The sequence below is a fragment of the Denticeps clupeoides genome, chromosome 10, assembly GCF_900700375.1.
Source record: "Denticeps clupeoides chromosome 10, fDenClu1.1, whole genome shotgun sequence".
NCBI lineage: Eukaryota > Metazoa > Chordata > Actinopteri > Clupeiformes > Denticipitidae > Denticeps > Denticeps clupeoides.
In genome coordinates, this window is record NC_041716.1 from 4,282,428 (window position 1) to 4,304,990 (window position 22,563).

The 22,563-nt window shown below is 47.5% G+C and overlaps 1 protein-coding gene across 1 annotated transcript in view; it reads right to left on the minus strand.

The window, feature by feature from the left end:
• The window catches only part of plxna3 (plexin A3), a 100,550-nt gene extending 77,987 nt beyond the window's left edge, over positions 1-22,563 (minus strand). The window contains exons 1-3 of the mRNA XM_028992803.1: positions 22,412-22,563; positions 15,644-16,944; positions 13,019-13,201 (exon numbers count right to left, since the gene is read on the minus strand). Coding sequence (XP_028848636.1) covers positions 13,019-13,201; positions 15,644-16,837 — 1,377 coding nt within the window. The 5' untranslated portion in view covers positions 16,838-16,944; positions 22,412-22,563. The remainder of the gene's footprint in view (positions 1-13,018; positions 13,202-15,643; positions 16,945-22,411) is intronic.

Genomic DNA, 22,563 nt, shown 5'->3' on the forward strand with positions numbered 1-22,563 from the left:
CTAATCACATGCACACGCGAGGAGACGAAAATACGGGGACTGAGGACGGAGATGAATGAAAACAAGCAAAGTCGCCGGGGAAATGCCAGATTTGCGTTCCGCCCCGTCACCTTGGCAACGGAATAATAATTGATTTACCTCGGAACGCGGGCCTCGCGATATCAGATTTCCAAGACCGATTTCTGTTGTGCCCCGTTTCACGCGGCCATGCGCCGCACCAGTCTGAATTTGGGGTGATTTGCAGCCTTCCCAGCACTGTCCCCTGGTTACCGTTTCTTGGGAACAGACCCAGTGTCCACATTGACGACCTGTTATATGATCAGCCCCTTTGTTTATCTATTCTGTGACGGTACGTCGCCTCGCTGTTAAATTCAAACCATAAAAAAAAATCAAGCTCGGCCAATCAGTGGAATTTTATTAACGTATTTTCCAGCCCGTCAGCTGCAAGTGGCCAAAGATCGGGGTGGCAGTAGCCTAGTGGGTAACACACCCGCCTATAAACACGCTCGCTGAACAGGTTCAATTTATGACAAGGCTTAGTTGCTGACCGAATGCTAAATGTGTATTTTAATAAAGCGCCAGAGTGTGCCTGATGCAAAAAAAAAGTGCATTATCAATTCAAATGTAGCACAATGCTCAGAGCGGAAATTTTCCCCGAGCAACGCATTTTAAATCCGTCCTTTTCAACAATGGGCTGAATGGCCTCTGTATGTCGGCCGTTATCTAGTTTCTGCGTCCGCGGACAGATCGTAAAAGGCTAATTGTGCCCGAAATGGAGTGCACTCAGCACCGTGGCAGCTTAACCTACTCAGCTATTTACCAAAATAAGATATTCCAGTTGTAAATGTGGCCGGGAAACGTTGCAAATAGCCTCCTCGACCCTGGCCAACGGTGACCAAGGTGGCAGGAGAACGGTGAGGCGGGAACGGACTATGCTAAATCTCTGTGCATAAATTATTTCCCTCTGATAGTCCGCTCCCATTTTCATTAGCCTCTTTCATCTCAGCCCCTGGCTGCCCCCGTAGCCTTTTGTTAGTGGGAAAGAGGGAGGAGGTCAAGGTGGTATCCAGACCTGCCTGTCTGCCTGCCCGCTCCCTCTACCCCCTTCCACCACTTCATCAAGACAAAAAGAGGCAGGCGGCCGTGGAGGTGGGGGTCAGCGCTGCTCTGGGGGCTTGTAAATGTCTTCAGCATGAGATAGAGCTCCTGGGGTAAGTCAATCCTGGGGAGGGCCGGTGACAGAAGGTGTCGGGAGGGGAGGAGGGGGAGGCTTGGCGTTCCAATGGAATCGGTGGAGCATGCAGAATCCCTGGATTCCCTGGGATCTGGTGTCTAACCAAAAAAAAAAAAAAAAAAAAAAACCTGCCCTCCCCCACCATCCACAGTCAGATACGTACAACGCCATAGAGCCAAGACAAATATGGGTGCTGACGAATGAGTTTTGTCGCCAGTTTCCTTTCGTTTCCTCATCCTTTTTCCACAGACCACCTTAGAGAGACACCAAGATCCCAAGGTTTGGTCGGCCCTGTCTTGGAAAGCACGTCTCTGGGGTGTCTTTAAACCATGTGCACTTCATTTAGTCCAAAGCAGTGAATTACAAGCTTGCATTCAGTAATTGTCAGTACCGGAATAGAACAGCAAAAACTACCTACGCTAAACATAGACCTTGGTGGATGCGCTCATCCACTTTCCGCCATTAAAAGGACAACTACAAATTTGACACACAACAATAGAATACAGCGTTTCTTCTTCAGAGGGGGTTTTTCCAACCACATTCCACTATAAAGGTTGTTTAGACGTGAAGAGCACTTAATTTAAGGACTGTCTGAATCCAGAAGACCTCCCTCTGCCTCTGTCTTGTGTAAACCGGGACAGCTGTATGGATCAGTCTCCTATACCGGAGATGTATACACAAGCCACCAGGGAGCCACAGACGGAACGGAAAACAAATACCATCACACAAACACGCAAACACAAAAAAAACGCACAGACGCAGTGTAAACAAAACGCAGCGGGTGGGGGCGGCCGTCGGCGCCGCGGCCCTCGTCCCGTCGAAACTGATAATTGCACGCGCGATTTAGAATGTTTAAGGCAAAAGGGCCCGTCGATTCGGCGGTAATTAAGGATTTGCTGCGAGGCCCGCGCCATGATGGGGGTGAGGCCGAAGCATTAACCAGCAAGCGCCATTTCTCTCACGAGAGCGATGAGTCTGAAAATGTCATTAGCATCGAGTGCTGTGAAAATCTGCAGCGGGGGCTGGGTGGGGCATTAGGAGAACACAAATCTTTAAGACGCACTGTACAGTGCCTGAGAGCTATGCGAGAGAGAGAGAGAGTGAGAGAGAGAGGGTCGAGGTAGCATTGGTGCATTAACAGAGGAACAGCATAAGTGAGTTAGCAGGGGATGGAGCTGGTTGCTAGGGATGGGGGTGTGTGTGTGTGGTTGTGTGTGTGTGCAGTGTGTGAGGTGTGGTGGGAGGTGGCGTGTGTGTGTGTGCACGGCAGAGGGGGGGGGGTTATTTCTGGTCGCTGTGAGAAAGTGCTGTGAGAAAGCTGCAGTCGGGCCTGATTAAGTCCCAGGATGGAGGGAATGGGGCGGTGGGGGGAGGGTAGAACGGAGTCCAGGGAGACAACCAATATGACACTGCCAGCAGGACATGATTACACCTTGAGCGAGAGCGGCATTATTATCTTTCTACACCCCCCCCGCCAAAAAAAAAACCACACACACACACACCCCGCATATGGCACCGTGTCCCATAGCAACCATGACGATCAATAATTACCAAGCAAACAGAAACACCAAACCATCACTGATCCATAGATCGAGGGACCTTTGTGAGACCAGCACCTTGGCCAATAATCGAGAAAATAAATAATAAAAAAAAACAAAAAAAAAAAACACCCCACACGCAATAAAACTTCCAGGGCATTAATTTCTCAATTAAAAACCTCAAGGTGACCCTATAAAACAACGAAGCAAAATACCTCGGGTATGCTGTTGCGCCGCGGCAACCGCAACCATGTGAGCAAATAGCCGATTAGCGCGACGACAAACACTAGCAGGTCTGCGCCGAGCGAGGGGGCATGTGGCGGCTTCTCATCCGTGGCAGACGGAGCCGAATGCCCATAGAGGACCTGCGCATTCAATCTGGTCAGTCTAGATAAAAACCCAAACATAGTCCACAGCAGAGAACATTAATAAATAAATTACACGCAGCCACCCAGTCGACAACAGGTCAGAGCCTCCGCGCCTTCGTGCCGGGCCAGAATCTCTTCAGCGTTCCGATTAAGCCAGCCAAACCAAGCCAAACCCCAGACCTGTCTGGGAAGAAGAACCCAGCGGATGGGTCCCGCGCATGGGAGAAAAAGTCATTAAGAGCCTTGAACAGCGGCCAGAACCAGGGAGCCGCCGCGGCTCCATCCCGACTCTCGAGTGAAGTCGCCGGAGTTTGCCGATTGTTGCAGATGGCAAGGCCTGGCGCCGAAAACCTGAGCTGGCCAACCGAAAGCTGTAGACCACGTTCAGGTTCGGAGACGAGTCCTGTCATGTGTGTACGGGGGACGTCCAGTCTCTTTAATCCACACTGCAAACTGCCGTTAACGGGAGCCATTCAAAATAAACACAACCGCATTTCATTAACGAATCAATCCCGGGAGACCGCTCGCTTCCTGCTGCTCGGAATCACCGAACATTTCTGAACGCGGGCGTGAGAGGAGAGCGCTTACTCAAGTGATTAATTATCTGTCGAGGAAGCCAATAATTGTCACTCAAGCTATATTCCAATTTAGGTGCAAAACAAGATACGAAACGCTGACTACTCAGGTGAGTCGGACCAGGCAGCAGCTGTCGGCAACACGTCGGGCGGCGAGACGTGGCGCTCACACCAGCTCGCTCTTACCTAAACACGGCCGAAAACTGAAATCCAGCTGCACGTCTGATCAAACACATAAACAGTAAGGAAGAAAGACTTCATTAAGCAGGTTTTATGTGGGGAGCTATTAATGTGAACGAACGGAGAGAAGGAGAAGAAGAAAAGAAGAAGAAAAAAAAAAAAAAAACAGCGTCTTTTGTTCCGCCTGTCATACGGCAGCATTGTGCTCTATTGAGAAGCCCTGCCTGCCTCGCACTTCACTGGAGACAATGGGGGGGAACAATACAGAGTAATCATGGAATTAGCACCAATGCAAGACCGAATCGCTGAAAGCATTGTTAATGCAATCAAAAGTGGCATCATCTGACAGCGGATGATTTTCAGATCCATCTCTTTTTAAAGGACCCTGAAAAGCGACCGTTCCTGCCGTAGCTGGAAAAACACGCCCGCAATTCATGGCTTCATACACTATTATGAGCGCAGGCATTAAATAAGGACGAGGGGTGGGTGCCATTTCAGGGATGTGTGTGGTTGAGGTTATGACTTAAAAAGACAAAATTACAGTTGGCCAACATTATTGTGGCTTAAAATATTTCAATTAGATAATATCTAATTAGGCTACAGAGAAAAAAACATACGATGACAGACTACATTTACATTTACAGCATTTATCAGACGCCCTTATCCAGAGCGACTTACAGTCAGTAGTTACAGGGACAGTCCCCCCCTGGAGCAACTTAGGGTTAAGTGTCTTGCTCAGGGACACAATGGTAGTAAGTGGGATTCAAACCCGGGTCTTCTGGTTCATAGGCGAGTGTGTTACCCACTAGGCTACTACCACCCAGACTATACAAACACACACACGTATGCCGTATGGTGATATACAGACACAACATTAAAGATTAAAGCATGATCTGATTTAGTCACCTGAATCTTGTTCATTGGAATTAAAAACATTGTACTCATTTTTCACTGTCACACATATTCATTTTCAAACCAACCGCAAAATAAAAGTTTATTCACACTTTTTACTTACTTTTAATTAATTTTAGTGGTTTACAGGAAAATATATATATATTCGTACATGTATATGTACCTATAATGTGTAGGCCCCCCTAATCCTTCCTTGGAACACCCGACATAACACGACTGCCATTGTGAAACACTTGTGACACAATGAAATGTGTCCTCTGCTTTTAACCATCACCCTTGGTGAGCAGTGGGCAGCCATGACAGGTACCCGGGGAGCAGTGTGTGGGGACGGTGCTTTGCTCAGCGGCACCTCGGTCACACCTTGGTGGATCGGGATTCGATTCGATTACGGGGCCTCTTTCTTATCCGCTAGGCCACCACTGTTCCCAGTGCTGTGTACAACCAGTTTATATCTAGACTGGGGGAAGTAAAAAAAAAAATCTAGAAAAAGAATTTCTGGTTCTCGTGATTACGGGACGTAACTTAAGCAGTTTACCATAATGATACGTTGAGCAAATTTTCCATCCTCAGCCGAAACGAGGGACACGCCCTCTTCTTTTCCTCCGCCCGCTTGGCCCGGCATTCTTCCTGCGGCCTTTCAATCACGCTGCCCCAAATCACCTTTCACCCCCCTGGCCCTTGAGTCATATTGTAGGTATCCCAGGATTCCTTGCTTCTGAGATCAAACGCGGACACGCGCTAATGGAGAACAGGGCCGCCACTCAAGATGCAGGAGAAACAGTGGCATTGTTCCGCAGGGGAGTGGAAGGTGATATACTTATTTTTAGTCTTTTCAGACAAAGAATTTGTATTTTTGGAACTGGAGTTGGATTGAAAATGAATAATATGGGAATTGTCAACAGATTAAAAAGCACATAATGGGAAATATTTCTGAATACTTATGGTTTGTGTCTGGGCAGGAAAAAAAACCAACCCGGGACTAAATCTGCAGTCATACAAACGTCAAAACTCTCTGATTAAACAGTTTGTCGTTGCATGGTGTGCTGCAGTTAAAACAGGCGCCCTCACATAACCGTTTTTCAATATTGTGATTTATGAGTGAAATGGAGGTGTCTGCTGTACTGGTTCAGAGCCCAGTGACGAGTCTCTACGCCATCTGTCTCTTTCAGTTAGTTTGCAGCTCCTGACTTGATCCCAAGAGTTGCCTAAAGCTAATTACCTTTGACAAAGCATATCCATATCTAAACACTCGGCAGATTGCCTTCTATTACTGCTGTGAAGAACAGGTAAACCTTATAAACAACCCCGTCATCTCCAAGTCACAATGGGGCTATACACTTCGTCTGCTTGATAACTAATGCTTCAAATGGTGCTAAAAAGACAAATGTCTGCGCCTAAAGGAATATACACTTTTCATGAACCTAAGATCAGCATTCTGCACAAAGCTCCCACAGTCGGAAAGCAATAAAAGCGGAAAAATTAGCGTTTCATGGATTTTTTTATGGGAAGCAACAAATAATTTGCCCTTCAAAAGGGTCATATAATGTTAAACAATTTCCTCTGCAGTGCCGGTATATGCATAAAATTAAAAACACTCTTTGACAGCTCGTCAAATCTTACATATTTGAAGATTTATCTGGCAATTACCTTTTTGTCCACAATTGCACACAATGTTGAGTCACCATTCTTGATTTGTGAGCTATCGATGGATTTTCAAGCAACTTGTACTTATTTGAAAAGGTTGAAAAGCTATTTTGGGTTTATATCTCACAGAATGAGGTTGCGTTGTGTATGGGCTCCTCATATTTTAGGCCATTCTTGTTTCTATCAGTTAATTTCTGTAAATTCTGCATTTTCGATGACATCATCAGATAAATGCCATTTAAAACCAGGAAACTATGAACCCTAGTGTTCGCAGATTTGACTCTTGTACATAAAGCAAGGAATGGAGACGACAGTGGACAAAGCTGCATACGGCGGCGTCACACAGGTCAGAAACAGAGGTCGTCTTTGTGCAACGCTTTATTAAATAAGTCATCCTTAATCCGCCCATGTGACAAGGGGGGAATTCTTTCTTTATGAGAGCCCCTGAATTTATTGATTTTCTGAGACAAGAGTCTTCCTTGAAAGGCGAAAGTCCCGAGCCATGCTCTTAACTTGCTTCCTCGCGATGCAGCAAGGTGGTTCAGAAACGCCGAAACACACTTGGGTGTCAAACGGAAAAACAAAGCCGGTTCATCGGTACAATACATGAAAAGACGGCGGCTCGGTTTTATTCCTCATAACTCACTCTGCAGCTTTACAGGACAAACCCACATTAAAAGCGCCAGGCCTTCCTACGCCGGCTCTCTCGGACGTAATCGGCAAGGCTTAATTCGTTAGTCACCACCACAGCCTCGTCCCCGGCCCACGGTCGTGCTTCCCAAACCGGGCTACGCGAGGACGGATTTCGGGGAGGAGACAAATGGCAAGAGAGGTACTGGCTCATCTTCCACGCGGAGCCCCAAGGTTAGACATGGCGGCAAGGTGAGAGACAGTGGGACGGGAAGTGAATGATAAAGACTGTGTCTGGCGGGCGAGCGCAACTCAAATAAGGAAGAGAGAGGAGAGGGGGTGTCCAGTGTCCCAAAGATGCCCCCGAATGGTAAAAAAAAAAAAAAAAAAAAAAGAAGGAGGTGAGTGAAATGGGTCCGCCGCCCCCCACCTGACCGTCAGCCCGACCCTCACAGCCCCGCGGGGGCCTTAAAAAACCAGACGGCTACAGACAGGTGCTTAAGTGCCATGCCAATCACCCCCCATTTAGGGCCCCCTGACCTTTAATGAAGTTATAGAGGGTCCCATTAAATTATGAGGGAAAATGCGCGCTGTACAGGCGTACATGCATAATCCCACAATGCAACACACAAACACACACAGCCACCCACGTTCGTTATAATGTTGTACCTGAAGCGGCGAGGCCACGTAGATAAGGTGATTATTTTTGGATGCGGCGAGATTAAAGACGGGGGGCGGAGACACCGAGCGGCGCAGGCCACGCCAGCAGTTGCACAATTCGTTGTTGGACAACTTGGCTCTGTTTGTACGCTGGGGACGGGCGGATAACATCAGCGTTTTCCTTTTTTTTCTCTCTCTCTCTCGTCTCCCCCATTTTGGCAGCTATGACATCAACTCTCAGGACAATTTCTGTCCTTGGTGCTAATTGCAAGCAGAGCTTTGAAGAAAATAATAAGGAAAAAGCCCAAGAATCCACTATTTAGCCTAGAGGTTCTCTCCTCGCGGCTAAATAAGCTGTGCGTCCCCATCGCGGAAGCTGTCGGCACATCTGGTGTTAACAGGGAGAGATGGGTAAAGAATGGGAGCACACATCTGGAACCCATTTCCCCTCTACCAGCTCCCCGCGCTCTACTGTCGAGCACCCACCGCTCGCCCGCCCATAAACACACTTTCAAACACACCCTGGCCTCACTACCAACCCCGGCTTTAATGTTCCTCACAGCTCAGCCGAATCTGGACTGGTGAACAGATTGTGAACCAAAACCCGGTTGCTGAGTCTGTCAGTGGACACATTTCGTCCAAATACAATCTTAACTTAGTTTTTTATTTATTCAACTAGTTTAGATAATTGTTACATATAATGTAATAATTGTCCCGTCTTTTGCCAATGGGTGACTCTCTGGAAGTGAATAGTGCATTAATTAAAATATTCATACAATGCACCACATCTTAGATCTGGCTATCATATGTGAAATTTAATAGCGCTCATGTAGCTTTTATACAAGTGACATTGTTATACAAGTGACATTGTGCATCACACCATCTTGGTCATTTTAGTTGCATATAATGGTATTACATAAACATTAATTTAAAAGTGTTGCACAGTTTTGACACCCATTCTACATTGAAATATTTGGTGCAATAGTTTTGTCTGAATGTAGAGTTCCCAGAATTTTATTGTGGAAGTTGGTTTTAACAAGTGAGACAAGTTTTCTGCATCCCGTGTATTTTTGTCAAAACTTTATTTTGAACTATGCAGTAGTATGGCACGACAAGTACTACACACGTCACACTTGTTCATAGTTCTGACCACTAGTTATAGGGATAATATAATTTGCATTATCAAAATGTCCCGTGCATCATGTAGAGAGTTGTCCCCATGCATGACTTAAGATCTGCTCTATATATTGAATTATTGTGATTATTAAAATGTCATTATATGCTTTTATTTCCTATCTAGGAAGATGCCATTACTAAGCCACACCTGCCAGGTAATAACTGGTCACATGACGTTGCCATTGTAACAAGATGTAATAACCTGGAATGATGTTGGACCAATGTGACACTTCCAGGTAGGAACTAACTTTGTTGAATTACTTAAATAAAATAGAAAACGGGCAATATCTCCCTCCGTTCCCCTGTGTGTTGATACCAATGGTATCTGCAGTGGAAGATTAACTTTCCAAAAGGAAAAAAGGGCATTACAAGCCTGCGGACTGGTGGATCTGCCAGTACTGCACCGCTCTTGCTGCTGATGCGCCCGGCCGGAGCAACGGCCGGAGTGTGCACACTGCAGAACCTTGCCGAGGTACAAACGGCGCAAGTCATTTTGTGGGGCGGGCCGCGGCACAATGTGGATTTGTTGTCACAATAGAAAGTCATTTCTTTTTTCCCCTGCCACTCGTGCAGTCTGATGCATTGTGGCATGTTGGGAATATATCTGCGTTCAGATCATGTTTCACACAGGTCAATTTCACCTTCAGGAAGCCTGCAGTGCTTCCTCAAGCCCCGACGAAGGTGCAGGATGTTTCGTACGGCAACAAATAAATCTATCGCGGTTTTTAATGGAGCAAACAAGCACAAATAAATAGTTTAAGAATGGTATAATAAATCAATATTTTATTGCTTTCGAAATTAGTATTACCTGGGGATCTATTTTGCATCGTGGCGCTACTTTAGCTACACTCACTCAGCCCATATCGTATTCTTAATTCGTTTACTGTACAGTCAATACCACGTAATATAGCCCTACAGTGATGCAGGACATCATTTTACTGTAATTACAATATCCAGTGTGACAGGGCGGCATAGCCCCCGCTGCTCCACACAGAACAATGGAAGGCCCTTCCCCACACATCGCTCTGCCTTGTTCGGTGACAGGCGATTTATGGCAAACAGATTTGGCCCTGATCAAATGTGCTGCAGGCCGGGATGGCTCGTAAATCCGCTGGCCGGCTCCGGCCGCTCCGCCCGCCGCGCTGATTTATGCCGCCGAATTAGGCTTTGATTTCCATTCCAGCCCGATGCCAATTGGAACGCAGCAGAAAATAAGATGGAGGGCACTGCACTTGACCGGCGTAGGCGGTTCCCCCGACCCCCCCCCCACGAAGTTCGCACGGAGCACGCCAAAAGCAACACAACGCAGCTACCTTTTAGCCAGACCTATCGAATGTCACGGACCGGACAGTACGGTGGGTATGAAAATTATTTCTTACTTTCATTTAGTTTTGCGAATCATGCAAATGCTGAGTGTTTCGCTAATGTACTTCCCAGTCACGTTGGCTGCATCAGCTGTGTGAGGTGGCTGGACAAAAAGAATATTAATAAAATTAGGATAGCTAGTGGGGAAAAAACACGCAAGCGTTGCTAGGCAACGGCAATTAAATTGGTTGGGGTGCGATGGAAAATGCGAGCTTGGCGAATGGTAGCGATTTGGGCAATAGTAAGAATGGCTTGCCAATACATTAGGGGCATCATATACACATCCAGACCCACAGGCTACTTGAGCTGCTCACCGCACGGGTACATGTCACACACACACTCATATGAACACATTTATCATCCGCAATTTTTCGGCCACTGCAGCACATTCCATAAAAAATACCCTTGCCAACCTTGAGGTTCATTTCCCAAAGGTGAGATTAGCCCTGGCCCCCCCCAACCCACCCCGCTGCAGTTTCTCAACCTTTAGGATCTCCACGGCAGCCCCACCATCGCTGAAGGAGATTTGTGGCTTCGCATGCGAGCCGCGTTAGCCCACCGCAAAGAAAATATGCGACCATGCAATATTTTGGACGCAGCGTTAAAATAAACAGCTTCAAGATGGGCCTTTCACGAACGAGCTGCCAGCACTTCAGAAAGGGAGGTGCAGGGGTGCAAGGGTCGACCTCTAACCTTGACACGATTAAACTACTTCCTGCTCCTCTTCCAGTGTTTCCTGTCAGGTGTGTAACGTAAAAAAAAAAAAAAAAAAAAAAAAACGAATCAAACAAATAACTTGAGCAATGATCTGCCAAAAACACATCGTGACCCCTCTCTGCGAAAAACTTCGGACAGGCAACGGGGGACAGGAAGTGCTAACGGCTCGTGGGCGATTTCCGCATGGCTCCAAAAAAAAAGAGAGAGAGAGAGAGGGAGAGTTTAAAGAAAAAAAAAGGGGAAAAAATTGCGTCTCTTGTTCTCTCTTCTCTTGCCAAGACAAACAAGCCATTGGAACAGGAGATATGCCGCAATTAAACAGCCTCCTCCTGCATTCTCCGGCTCTCATTATGGCAGGTCAGCCAACACTCAAACCGAGCCACGGAACAACCCGGCGTTTCTGCTCGCGGATAAACGCTGCCTTTTCTTCCTCCCCCTTTCTATAATCCGATACGACTGTCAATGAAATTGGAACAGGATCTGCCGGCAGATTTGGCACAAACAAACTGTTTTCTTTGCTCGATTTCCGAACAGTTTCTTCAATGTAAAAAAGAAAAATGTCTGAATGCAAAACTGAACACAACAAAAAGAGAAAAAAAAAATGGATTTGATATCGTCTCCACTACTAGTCTAGTCTTCAGATAGGAAAAAGCGCATCTGATGACACAATGACTGTCACAGAACATCTACGCAATCATGAAGGGGGCAAAATAAAGGAGCGTGGGCAACTCCACACCCCAGATTCTCCAGTCTCTACTGGAGGGACGAGGGGAATTATTTTATTTTGCAGAACGCCAAAAACCACACGGAAACATAACCATATCTGTGGACTACAGAAAAAAACGCCAACATTCAGTCTTTGGGTGTAGGGCAGTCCCCCTCCCTTCTCCAGTGATTTACAGCAAATGATCGAGCAGTGTGAGAACATTCCCACTGGTCATAAACAGTCCCCCCCCAAAAAAGAAGGCAAAACACGTCAATGGCGTCCTGCATCATGGCGGTAGCCTCTGCCTGCAAAACTGGACAAAGTACTGTAAAATACGGCTGTAGCTATAGCCCCGTGACCCACTAATGCGATCATCAACAAGCAAGTGAAGGGAAGTATATGAGAACAGCATATAAACAGGCAAAGTTCAGTAAATAAATCAGACGTTGAAGGATGGAGAAAAAAAAAAAAAGTTTAAAGACGGGACTCTGCGGGCCCAACGTTGAAATTCTAGACGCTCTCAGAATACGGACACGAACGCGCTTTATATTTCCCAGAAGGGTCCTTAGATGGCAAACACGCCGAAACTGAAGCATATTTCATTTCCATCCAACTCATTTTAATTATTATGTCTGAGGCAAAGGAGCCAAGTCAGCTTCTAGAACGGAACTCGACTTCGCCGGTCCTTTCCTACGCTCGCTTTCATTTCTTTAATGCGAGATTCCCTGCCGCCGAACCCCGACTCCACCTCGCCCAAGCGGCCGCCGGGCTCTTCATCAACGTTTAGAACCCTGTAGTGAATGACCGTAGTATGGGAACATTCGCATGTGCACCTAAGTGCCAGCACGAATAACATTAGGCACCATTTAAAACAAAAAAAAAAAAAAAGTGCTGAAAAGTTAACGGGTCTTGACAAAATATGTACCAAACTGCAAATTCACAGCCCCTGGCTGCTGCAGGGTCATTGCTTCTGTGCCCGGGAACGACACTCTCTTTCTGGCGCTTGCCACAAGACCTTCATTAATTACAGGCTGTTATCGTAATCCACCAAGCTCAGATGCTCCGAAGATACGTTCCTCCCGGCCAACCCTCAGCAATTCCCAAAGCGGCAGGCAAAGTGACAAAACTTGTCACAACACCTAAACAAACGCGATCGGCCACTTAGATGTGGCGAACGCGGAGTTCCAGCGCACACCGTGGCGGACTGCAGTGCAGTTCCCCAACAAACAAGCTTTCATCCGGTCCTCACACCGCGTGAAGCGTTTCGCTCACCGGCAAATAAAAAAAAAAGAAAGAAAGAAAGGATCTCCTACCTTTTTCAGGTGTCCGCTGCGAGTCCCCACAAACACCACCGAATGCCCGCCGTAGGTGTAGGCCGCCACGGCTGCCATTCCGTCCGTGCGGTCGTCGAAGACGGGCATGCCTTCGATCACCCGCAAGCCGCCCAGGGGCTGGTTCAGCACCAGTCCGCAAAAATCATCGCCTATCTGCTTAGGCTGTAAAAAAAAAAAAAAGATCAATAAATAAAACGAAAGAAAAAAAAAAAAAAAGGATTATAAATTTTAGCGATTTGGGTGAACCAAAGCAGTGAAACAAATCCAATATAAAAATACGGAATTAAACAAAAAAACACCGTCCAGAATTATCACAGCCGGCCTATGAATCTTTTCATTTTAGCTGTCAGAAAAAGGTCACAGCGGGCTTTTATGGTAAGGACGGGACGACAAGCACGGCAATTACCACGGGGTTGAGGAGCAGCCTGGAGACATGACGTCATGCTGGGCGCATGATGGACGTGTCTTTATATATTTCGGCTTTTTGCAGTTCGAGTGGAATGTTCCCCCCGTCTGAAATCAGTGGCAATGGCCAACATCTGCAGCCTATCGCCGGAAACGATGAGGTCACCCCGAGCCGACCTCCACACTCACTCCTCGGCGTGGTGAGCGATCGACTGACTCATGGCCACCAGACCGCGATCCAGACCTGACCTCCAGACGCTGATATTCCCTCGGACGGAGCCGCGGCTCTCATCCCGCAGTTGGAGAATTTTATTCAGAATTGCAGGTGATGCGGCGCATTCCTGGCTAATCTTCCTCATCACACCTTAATCTTTGGGGAACTGTTGGGAGCGCGCCAGGCGCAGGGCGAGAGCTTCGCGTTCTTTTTTCCTTTTCGGTGAATACTTATGAAGGATAAATATATTAAACTGAGCCAGCCCCTGGCACGCACGGTCTCATTATGTGGTCAAGGGCTATTGCTGTGCATGAAAAGGGGCTAATAAAGCGAAAGAAGCCGGGCAGAAATCAAGAGCAGATTTGCATCAGTCACAGGGAACCCTGTTGCTTCTAATTAAAATTAAAAAAATTTAAAAAAAGAGGAACCAGGTCGGTGCTGCTCAACTCTTCCATCGTTCTCAGACCCTGAGCGCTGGGGCTGGTGAGGTCCACTTCCTCTCACCGGGGGGGGGTGGGTGGGGGCAGAGTGTGCAAATCTCCTCAGATTAAAAGCACGGCGCGCCGAGCTAAATGCTCTCCACCGATATTCAAAAGGAGCGAGTTCACCTCCAGCTATGGCTGTTGAACTACATTGTTGCACGCTCGATCTTTCTCCTTAATGCATATTAACTACCCCGCACATTCGGATTGAGCCCTACGCTAATAAAACCTGAAAAATCCCAACAGCAGTCTCCTCGAACGGAACAGCGCCATAATCTGGACAGGGCTGCGCACAAGCACGTACGGACGGAGTAAATATTGCAGATTTACTACATGAACGTCCACATGCCAACAGAACCGACCGCCAAAGGCCGGTCTGTGTTATTTTTACTGACAGAGATTGCAAATGTTTTTTTTATTCATTGTACAACTCCACAGCAACATGCGACAGAGTTCAATCGTTGTCGGCCACAACGATTCTCACAAATACCCTGAGAAATCTGGCCATTCCTGATCTTATTTCTTCAGCAAACATTCCGTTTATATATGTGCATCGGAATAATAGCTTTTGGAGACAACAAAAAGGACACCGATTTTGCATGTGCATAGGCTTCTCGTACAATCAGTAAGGTTTTTGAACCCCTGCAGCTCCACTACAAATCCTTGGCATGCACAATCTTTTTGCTTTTCCATGCCCATTGTGAGTAGGCCGAGACATTGTACACGTCAGAATGTTAAAATACGCGTCTGTATGTTTGATAGAAACAAGCTGTAAATGTGCCAGAGGAAAGCTTGGGGGCAAAATAAATAATACACATGCAAAAAGAACTGCAGGGTTGTTTCATCATTACATGCTAAATTACAGCAGAAAACCGTTCGGCTTGCTATTCTCTGAACAATTTACTTTACGGTCTCTGTTACGTTATGCTTGTCAGTAGATGGCCGGTTATGCTGGTCAGTTTCAGCAAAAAATGTGTCTACTATATTACTACTAAAAAGAGTGGCCTTTGGGTTCCTGGGGTTCCTACTGTGATATCTAGGGAGGTAGCAGTTCAATCAGTTCAAAATCTATAGAAATGTGTGAGACAAACGTTTATTGCAGATGAATTTATTGTACCTTTGCTGCCGCTAATAAGTCTGCTGGTGCGTGAAATGGAATGTCAATCTCTCACTCACAGCGGTGTGAAGAAAACAGTGTGCAAAGTCAGACTGGCCACATGTCAAGTGTTTAACCCACGCGAAGGACTAAAGTTCCCCCGACAGTTGTGGCCCTCGTTCACTGAGGCCCCACAATTTCAGCTACACATGCAAAACTTTACATTTCATTACAACGCTAGACAATTTTTAGTATTTTAATTTGGGGTTCTTCCTTTTTTATGTAATTTTAGATTATTTCGATAAATAAAGTACATTTTTTTCTCCTAATTCGTCTGCACCTCCAACTGTGAGAAAACCGCGGCGTCTACGTGGCCGGTGCAGTTGTTATGTACGGTCAGGACTCACTGTGTGGATGCAGGGCAGCTCCTTGTTCAGCAGCCAAGGCAGGGTCAGCTTGCCCTCGCCGCGGTAGCACGACTTGATCCGCTCCCTCATCGCCAGGTTGATCTGGTGCAGGGTGAAAAGGCACAGCACCGTCTCCCGCGGCGGGTTGGCCCTGTTCTTCTGGCCCTGGGAGAAGACCACAAACAGCACGTCGTCGTCCTCGGACAGGCCCAGGGCCTGGGCCAACATGCGGCCTGGCCGGTGCTTGTACGCCGCCTGCACCAGCCGGTATTCCACCCCGTCCTTGGTGCATCCCAGGGGGAACTCCACGTAGGAGTAGAACTCGGTGTCGTTGGAACACATTCGGACAATCTTGGAGGTGAAGAACTTCTCTCCCGTGGCGTCCATCTGGGTGAGCTGCGTGTCCAACTGCAAGGTCAGGAAGTAGATGTAGGTGCGGCTGGAGAAGCCGTAGACATAGTAAATGTCGAATGCCGGGTACAGGGAGAGCGTGTCTGAAGGGATCTTGATCTGGGACGACACGAACTCGTCCTGATAGACCAGGCTGAACATGTTGTCGCTCTCCTCATCCGCTACCAGTTTGCGGCTGGACAGCGTGGGGAAATACTCGGACTTCCCATCGATGGCCGCCCCGATGAAGAGTCGGCTGCTTCCCTTCTTCCTCTTCTTCTCGCCTCCGGCGCCGTAGTCGTCTCCCAAGACCACTCCCGCCATCCCGTCAGCCTCTCTGGCTCCCGAGAGGTAGTGCTCCTTGCGGTGATGTGGCTCGCCAAGCTTGAAGAGGTCCTCCAGCCGGAGGAACTGGCACACGCCCTGCCAGATGCTCCCGCAGGCCACCAGACGGTTGCCGGCGTAGTCCACCAGCAGCAACTTGTTGACGTTGTCGGAGGGCTCCAGCTTGTGTGCACAGGCGCGAACGCTCGGCGGCGGGTAGCATTTGCCGTTGTCTCCCACAGGGCCGGTCATGTGTGACCGCAGCTCGGTCAGGTTGGCAGAGAGCTTGTAGACGTGGTTGACGGCGCCGACGTACACGTTGCCCGTCCTCCGGTGCACCGCCAGGTGGGTCAGGCTGGTGTCTTTCACCCTGAAGGTCCCCGTCTCGGGCGGCGGCTCGCTCGGACTTGCGGGGAACGCTTGAACGCTGGCCCCAGACAGAAGGGAAATGAAAAGCATCGCCGGCCATGTGGGCTTCATGATTAGAAATGTGTTCCTCCTTTTCTCCTCTGGGGGGGGGGGGCGGCAGTCTTCCCGTGAGCTCTACTGCAGGCTTTTCCTTTCTTCTGGGCTTCAGTGGCTCATGTCTGCAAAGCAGAGTTGAAAGTCGGGTTAGTTTGTAATGAATGCATGAGACAGCAGTGCCTAATCTGTATTAAAAAAAAAAAAAAAAAAAGTTTAACAGCTTTAAGCAGCTCAGAGGGAAGTGGAGGAAAAAAAAACAAAAAAAACTTTCTCCCTTTCAGCACTTTTTCTTGAACCCGCGCAATCCCTGACTGGAGTCCATTTGGTGGTATTAATGACTTAAACTGGACAGTCAGCCACCATAAGACAGCTGTGCAAGGCGGGGGGGGGGGGACTTGGGGGCGGGGGGTATTGATCGAGCCGTTTCTGTTGATCCACGGCCCTGTGGCTTCCTCCCTCCTCTCTCTGCGGATTGCTAATAAACCCCGCCGCATTTGTTCATTAGGGCAGTGGCTAAAAAGACGTGGAGAACCGGCATAAGCAGGTGGCATCTTGCAGACTGGACGGCGCACTTCGTCTTTTCGGCGAGTCTGAACTTTGGAATTAGATCATGCTGCAAATTTGCCAAAAACTTGATCTCCGCCGGCAGTAAGCAACAAGCATCCTTTTCCGCCACAAACCAAGAAATTCAGTTGTGACATCGTAAATTCATTTAAAAAAAGGAAACCGCTGTTCCTTTTATTGATTTATTGTACCCTGGGGGGGGGGCTTTCCCCAAACCTACGTATCCCCTATGGAGCAAACGCTAATGATCCCCACGATTTTAATGGGAACTGCCAAAAGCTGCCTTTTTACGTTGGGGATGAAAAGTGAATTTATAGCACACGCGGTACAATGGTCCATTGTGGTGCGTTTCCTGACTCGTGGAGGACACCATCGAGCAGCAATCACAATGATTTCATTCCACAGCGGAGCACCGGCTGGTGCCAGTGGAAGGGGGAAAAATGAAAACCGAATGCCTAAGCAGAATGCTTTGACCCGGGATCGCTAGCGCAGATGAATTAATGGCTGAATTGTGAGGCACAGTCAAGTGACGACTGCTGGAGACGGGTGTTCTAGACAGCCAACTACTGTGCTCCGCAGAAAGTAATTATGGCTCTATGGACGCAGCGCTGCACAATTACCATGCAAATATCATCAACGTGTGTACATGTAGCGGTGAGGTATAATTAAACACTTGAAAAGTCTAATCAAATTAATCCCAGGTAACTTTTAACTACCTCATCGTCACCAAACATCCCCATGATGAGGACAGTGTAACAGTTAGGAATTATCCGGTAATATCTACATAATAATGAGACGTAATCTAAAATAATTACAAAGCAATATTGCCAACCTATTTTAGACATGCAATGTAAAATACAGTCTTGATAAAAGCTTTATTTGGACATGGACAGGACGCAAGAGATTCCCAACACTTCATAATTTAGACAAATGCTCTCGGGCAGTCCTTCCTTCTGGAATGAACTGTAAACAATAAAAGACCACCGCGATGGAGGTCTACGCTATAGTGCCTCGCAAATGCACGCCGGCCTTTCCCTTTATACGAACGCCCACGATTTCACCCCTAACTTCAGCCCAGCGACACCCATTTGCATCTCTAACAGGTATGCACATGGGTGAACTGCACAAGGCACAACACTCATCTGGCCGTAACATCAAAGCAGCCGTGGTTAAAGCGGGTCGAGGCCATCGGCGGGATGGGAAACCCGGGCTCTGCGAGGCGAATTCAAGGAACCTTCGCGGAGATCGGTGGCTCGGCTAAAAACAGCAGCCTCTCCTCAACACTTCTGTAATGAAGGCCAACAGCCCGTGATTAAAAGAAAGAAAAAAAGAGGGAGAAATTATTGTGTGTTTTTTTTTTTTTTGGAAGGATTAAGATGCAAATCCACTCATGGCCAGGGCGGCCTGATTTAAGGCCAGATATGCTGAGGAATGAGTAAATAGCCCAGGGCGTCATTCAATCATGCTACTTTAAGCACTGGCATTTGTGGCCAGACACCCTGAAGGGGTCCTAAGTGTACATTTTACAGTCTTGTAAACAAGCCAACGTGTTGCACAAATGTCTCGTGATCTTGTTCACATAATAATCCGTTTTTTCAATGCAATAAAATGCTCAGGATTTTTATAGCTAATTGGAATATTTCACCCCAGTTCCACAAATATATCAGTCTGTGGTGGAATAATTCATCATTAGACTTGCTCTATAATTATTATTGATAATTATCTTGCCTATTATGTGCAGGAACAATGCCTGCACCAGCTGCCATCTTCTATTGTTTATGCATATTATTTTCACAGTGCGTAGTAAAATATTATGTCATGAAATCGCTGTCATTTTGGCCACATCTATTGCCCAGCGTAACAAAAAGGAAAACGTATCCGTCTCATGGAAGGAAGAATGAATCATCCTGCCACATACAGTGCCTTTAAAAGCATAGTGTACATGACCGCAGTAAGAAATCGTCAAGTAATTATGCATATTTTCATTTTGTATGTAAAATAATGCAGTGAAGTCACTTCTCACTTTAGAAATCGCCTGAGAGTGAAAACACCGCAATATTCACGATATGGATTCAGTATCCACTGAGACCTGGAGAGAGAAAAAATGGTGGCGCTGCATTGTTTTAATCCAAAGCCAGGATACTGGAAAATGAATACAGGTCCAGTGGAGTGTGAAATTGCTGCCATCATTAGTTTTAATTAACAGCGCAGCAAGCTACGTTGGAATACAAGCTTATAGGATAATATATCATTTAATATTAAAAAAAGCATTAATCGCTACCACAATCAATCACAGCGCACCTTTAAATGCCTAAACGGCCGTGAAAAGTGAACTGCGAATAGCAATCATGAAATCAGGCCCGTCCATGTGTGCATTTTTGCCGAATGTCCAGGAGGAAGTTTCCTGTAAAACCAGTCTAACTACAAAGAAAACAAGACGGTCACCCATGTGGCCGCTCTCTGTCAGGGTCACGCGGCCGGTGTCATCGGATTGTTTCCTGTTTCTGTTATTTTATAAAATGTGCAAATCTGCACGAGGCTGTATCAACTTTAACGTTGCCTTGAATTCCATTCATCCCGGTCCTTCATTATACATCTGTTGCGCTCAATCAATTAGTATCTTGTCCATCAAGCGGCGTCCTCATCGATAAGCGCATCAGCACCGGGGCCACTAAACTCACGCTGTCACACGTTCATAAAGAACGGCACAGAAATTCCGTTTTTCCCCAGACCAAGGGAAAGAGGAGATCTCATTAAAGATAGAGCGCCAGAAGCCTGATAGCTCTTTCAGAACGGCCCCCCCAGCAGGGACGGTCATGAGGAGCCGCGGCTGCATGCAGACAGCAGCCATTGTTCGGCGATTACGGCTGCCAGCGACTCGCCTTGCCAGCTAAGCCCAGAGAGCTCGCTCGGGGGATGAGCGCACGCCAGTCTCGGCAGAAGCGCGGCTTGAGCCCGGCCATAAAACCAACTAAAATGGAAACCGCGCGCCACTGCCAAAAAGGATTGACAGCCCGAGCTGATTTAACTTGAAGACTAACAAATGAGCGCTCGTAAAAGTCTAAGTGCTCCCTCATATCGCCAGTACATAAGGAGATAAGGCCCGTGGAAGAGTGGGGTTCAATAAACAGCCTCATCTTGTGATTGGTGACATGTGACGATTTGTCCCTGGTTACCTATAGCTCCCAAATACAGATGGCCCGTTCTCCACCTTCACTACGGTTCCCCGTGTGCCCTTTCTCTGAACCATCAGGGCGGAGGGCAAAAAAAAAAAATAAAAAAGTCCACGATCAAGGGCTGAAATAAAAAAAATAATCTACTGCTTTTCATCTAAAGATAATGTAGATTTTATTCCTTCCACAAAAGCCAGTTTCCAATGATATGGCAATATATTGATATATATTGTACATATATACTGTACAGGTTATCGTATAGAGATAACCTGCAGTATTTAAGCTTTAGTTTTGGTTAGTATGGTTTAGTTTGTATATACAATTTGCAGTGAACACACGTGGAGTTACGTACTTAACAAAAAGTGGAGACCTGGCCTCCACAGTCACCGGACCTGAACCCAGTCGAGATGGTTTGGGGTGAGCTGGACCGCAGAGTGAAGGCAAAGGGTCCAACAAGTGCTAAATATTTTCAGGTGACGACCTCTTGAAGCTCATCGAGAGAATACCAAGAGTGTGCAAAGCAGTAATCAGAGCAAAGAAACTAGAATATAAAACATGGTTTCACTTATTTCAGTTTGCAGTCATTTCATTAAGTACATAACTCCAGTGAGTTCAGTGAGAATCTACCAACGTAAATGGTCATGAAAATAAAGAAAACACATCAAATGAGAAGGTGTGTCCAAACTTTTGGCCTGTACTGTGTGTGTGCGTGTTCTTTTATGGGGGGGGGGGGTCTGTGTGAAACATTATTTCAATACACAGTGTACTGTGTATACTGTTGTACTGACAATAAACTTGAATCTTGATTCTTGGAGACATGTATATCATTATGTTGGCAGAATATGTTGGCGCTGGCCAGGACAATAGAAGAAAAACAACATTATTACATTATGCCACATTTTGCACCGGTGCAATGAAAATACTACAGTTGATTTCCTATTAATATTCTGATCAGTATCGTTAGCCATGGTTTGCTCACCATGTACAGTTTACAAAGAGGATAAATAACCCCCCCCCCCCCCCCCCCGGAACATGATTCCACGCGACCTAGCAGTGACCACCGCATCGACGTGGGCTAATCTGGGCCACAAGCGGCAGCAGCACCGCCGGGACGAAACGCTCAGGTAACAGACGGCAGACTGCGCGTCAACGCGGCCATCCGTCCGGGGACGTGGGGCAGCGTCACGGCACGTTTTATAGACGGCGGCCGGACGCGGGCCACTTGTTTGTGCAGATGTGCCCATGCGCTCCCATCCCGCCGGGCCGCGTGGAAACCGTATATATTCAAATAAAATAATAATAATAATAATAAAACCCAGTGGCGTCCGTGGGGAAGCTGTTCGCGCACCCATTGTCGCGCACCGGTCGAAAAGGGGAAAAACACGCGCGCGTGGGGGCCAGCGTTCCATTCGACATCATCGTATAATAACCGTGATCCCACCGCGCTGCGCCCACGGTGAAGCATCCACGACGCCCGCCGCACACCTGTGGTAGAACTTTTGTGGTCGGCACGGGGCGGACAACGCCGGAACCGGGACCGCGGGGCAGTACCGCGTTTCTGTTTGCCGACAGAAGCCGATCGGCCGGATCCTGCCGCTGCTATTACGCCCCCTTTGTCCCAAAAAAAAAAAAAAGAGCGGTGGTCCGCTGCCCGTTTTTTGTATTTTTTATTTTTTATTTTAAAAACGTGTAAATTTTGCCGACAAGAGCAGCGGAGGGAGATTTAATACACACACACACACACACAACCTAATAAAACCCTCTCCTGTTACCCCGATAAAGCGCGCATCCCGAAGCAACGGGCTCCGCCGCCGCCGCGCCAGCCCGAGCATCACAGCCAGCCACTGCCTACCTGCGCTTCCCGTGCAACAGTCACGTCCGCACGGCGGACCCGCGTCCTCCGCGGTCCTCCAGAAGCACGTCGGTCCCGGGGAACGCGCCAAACGAAGCCCGCAAGGCGCTCACCGCAGCGGGGACACGGCAGCCCTCTTCCAGCCTCAAGAA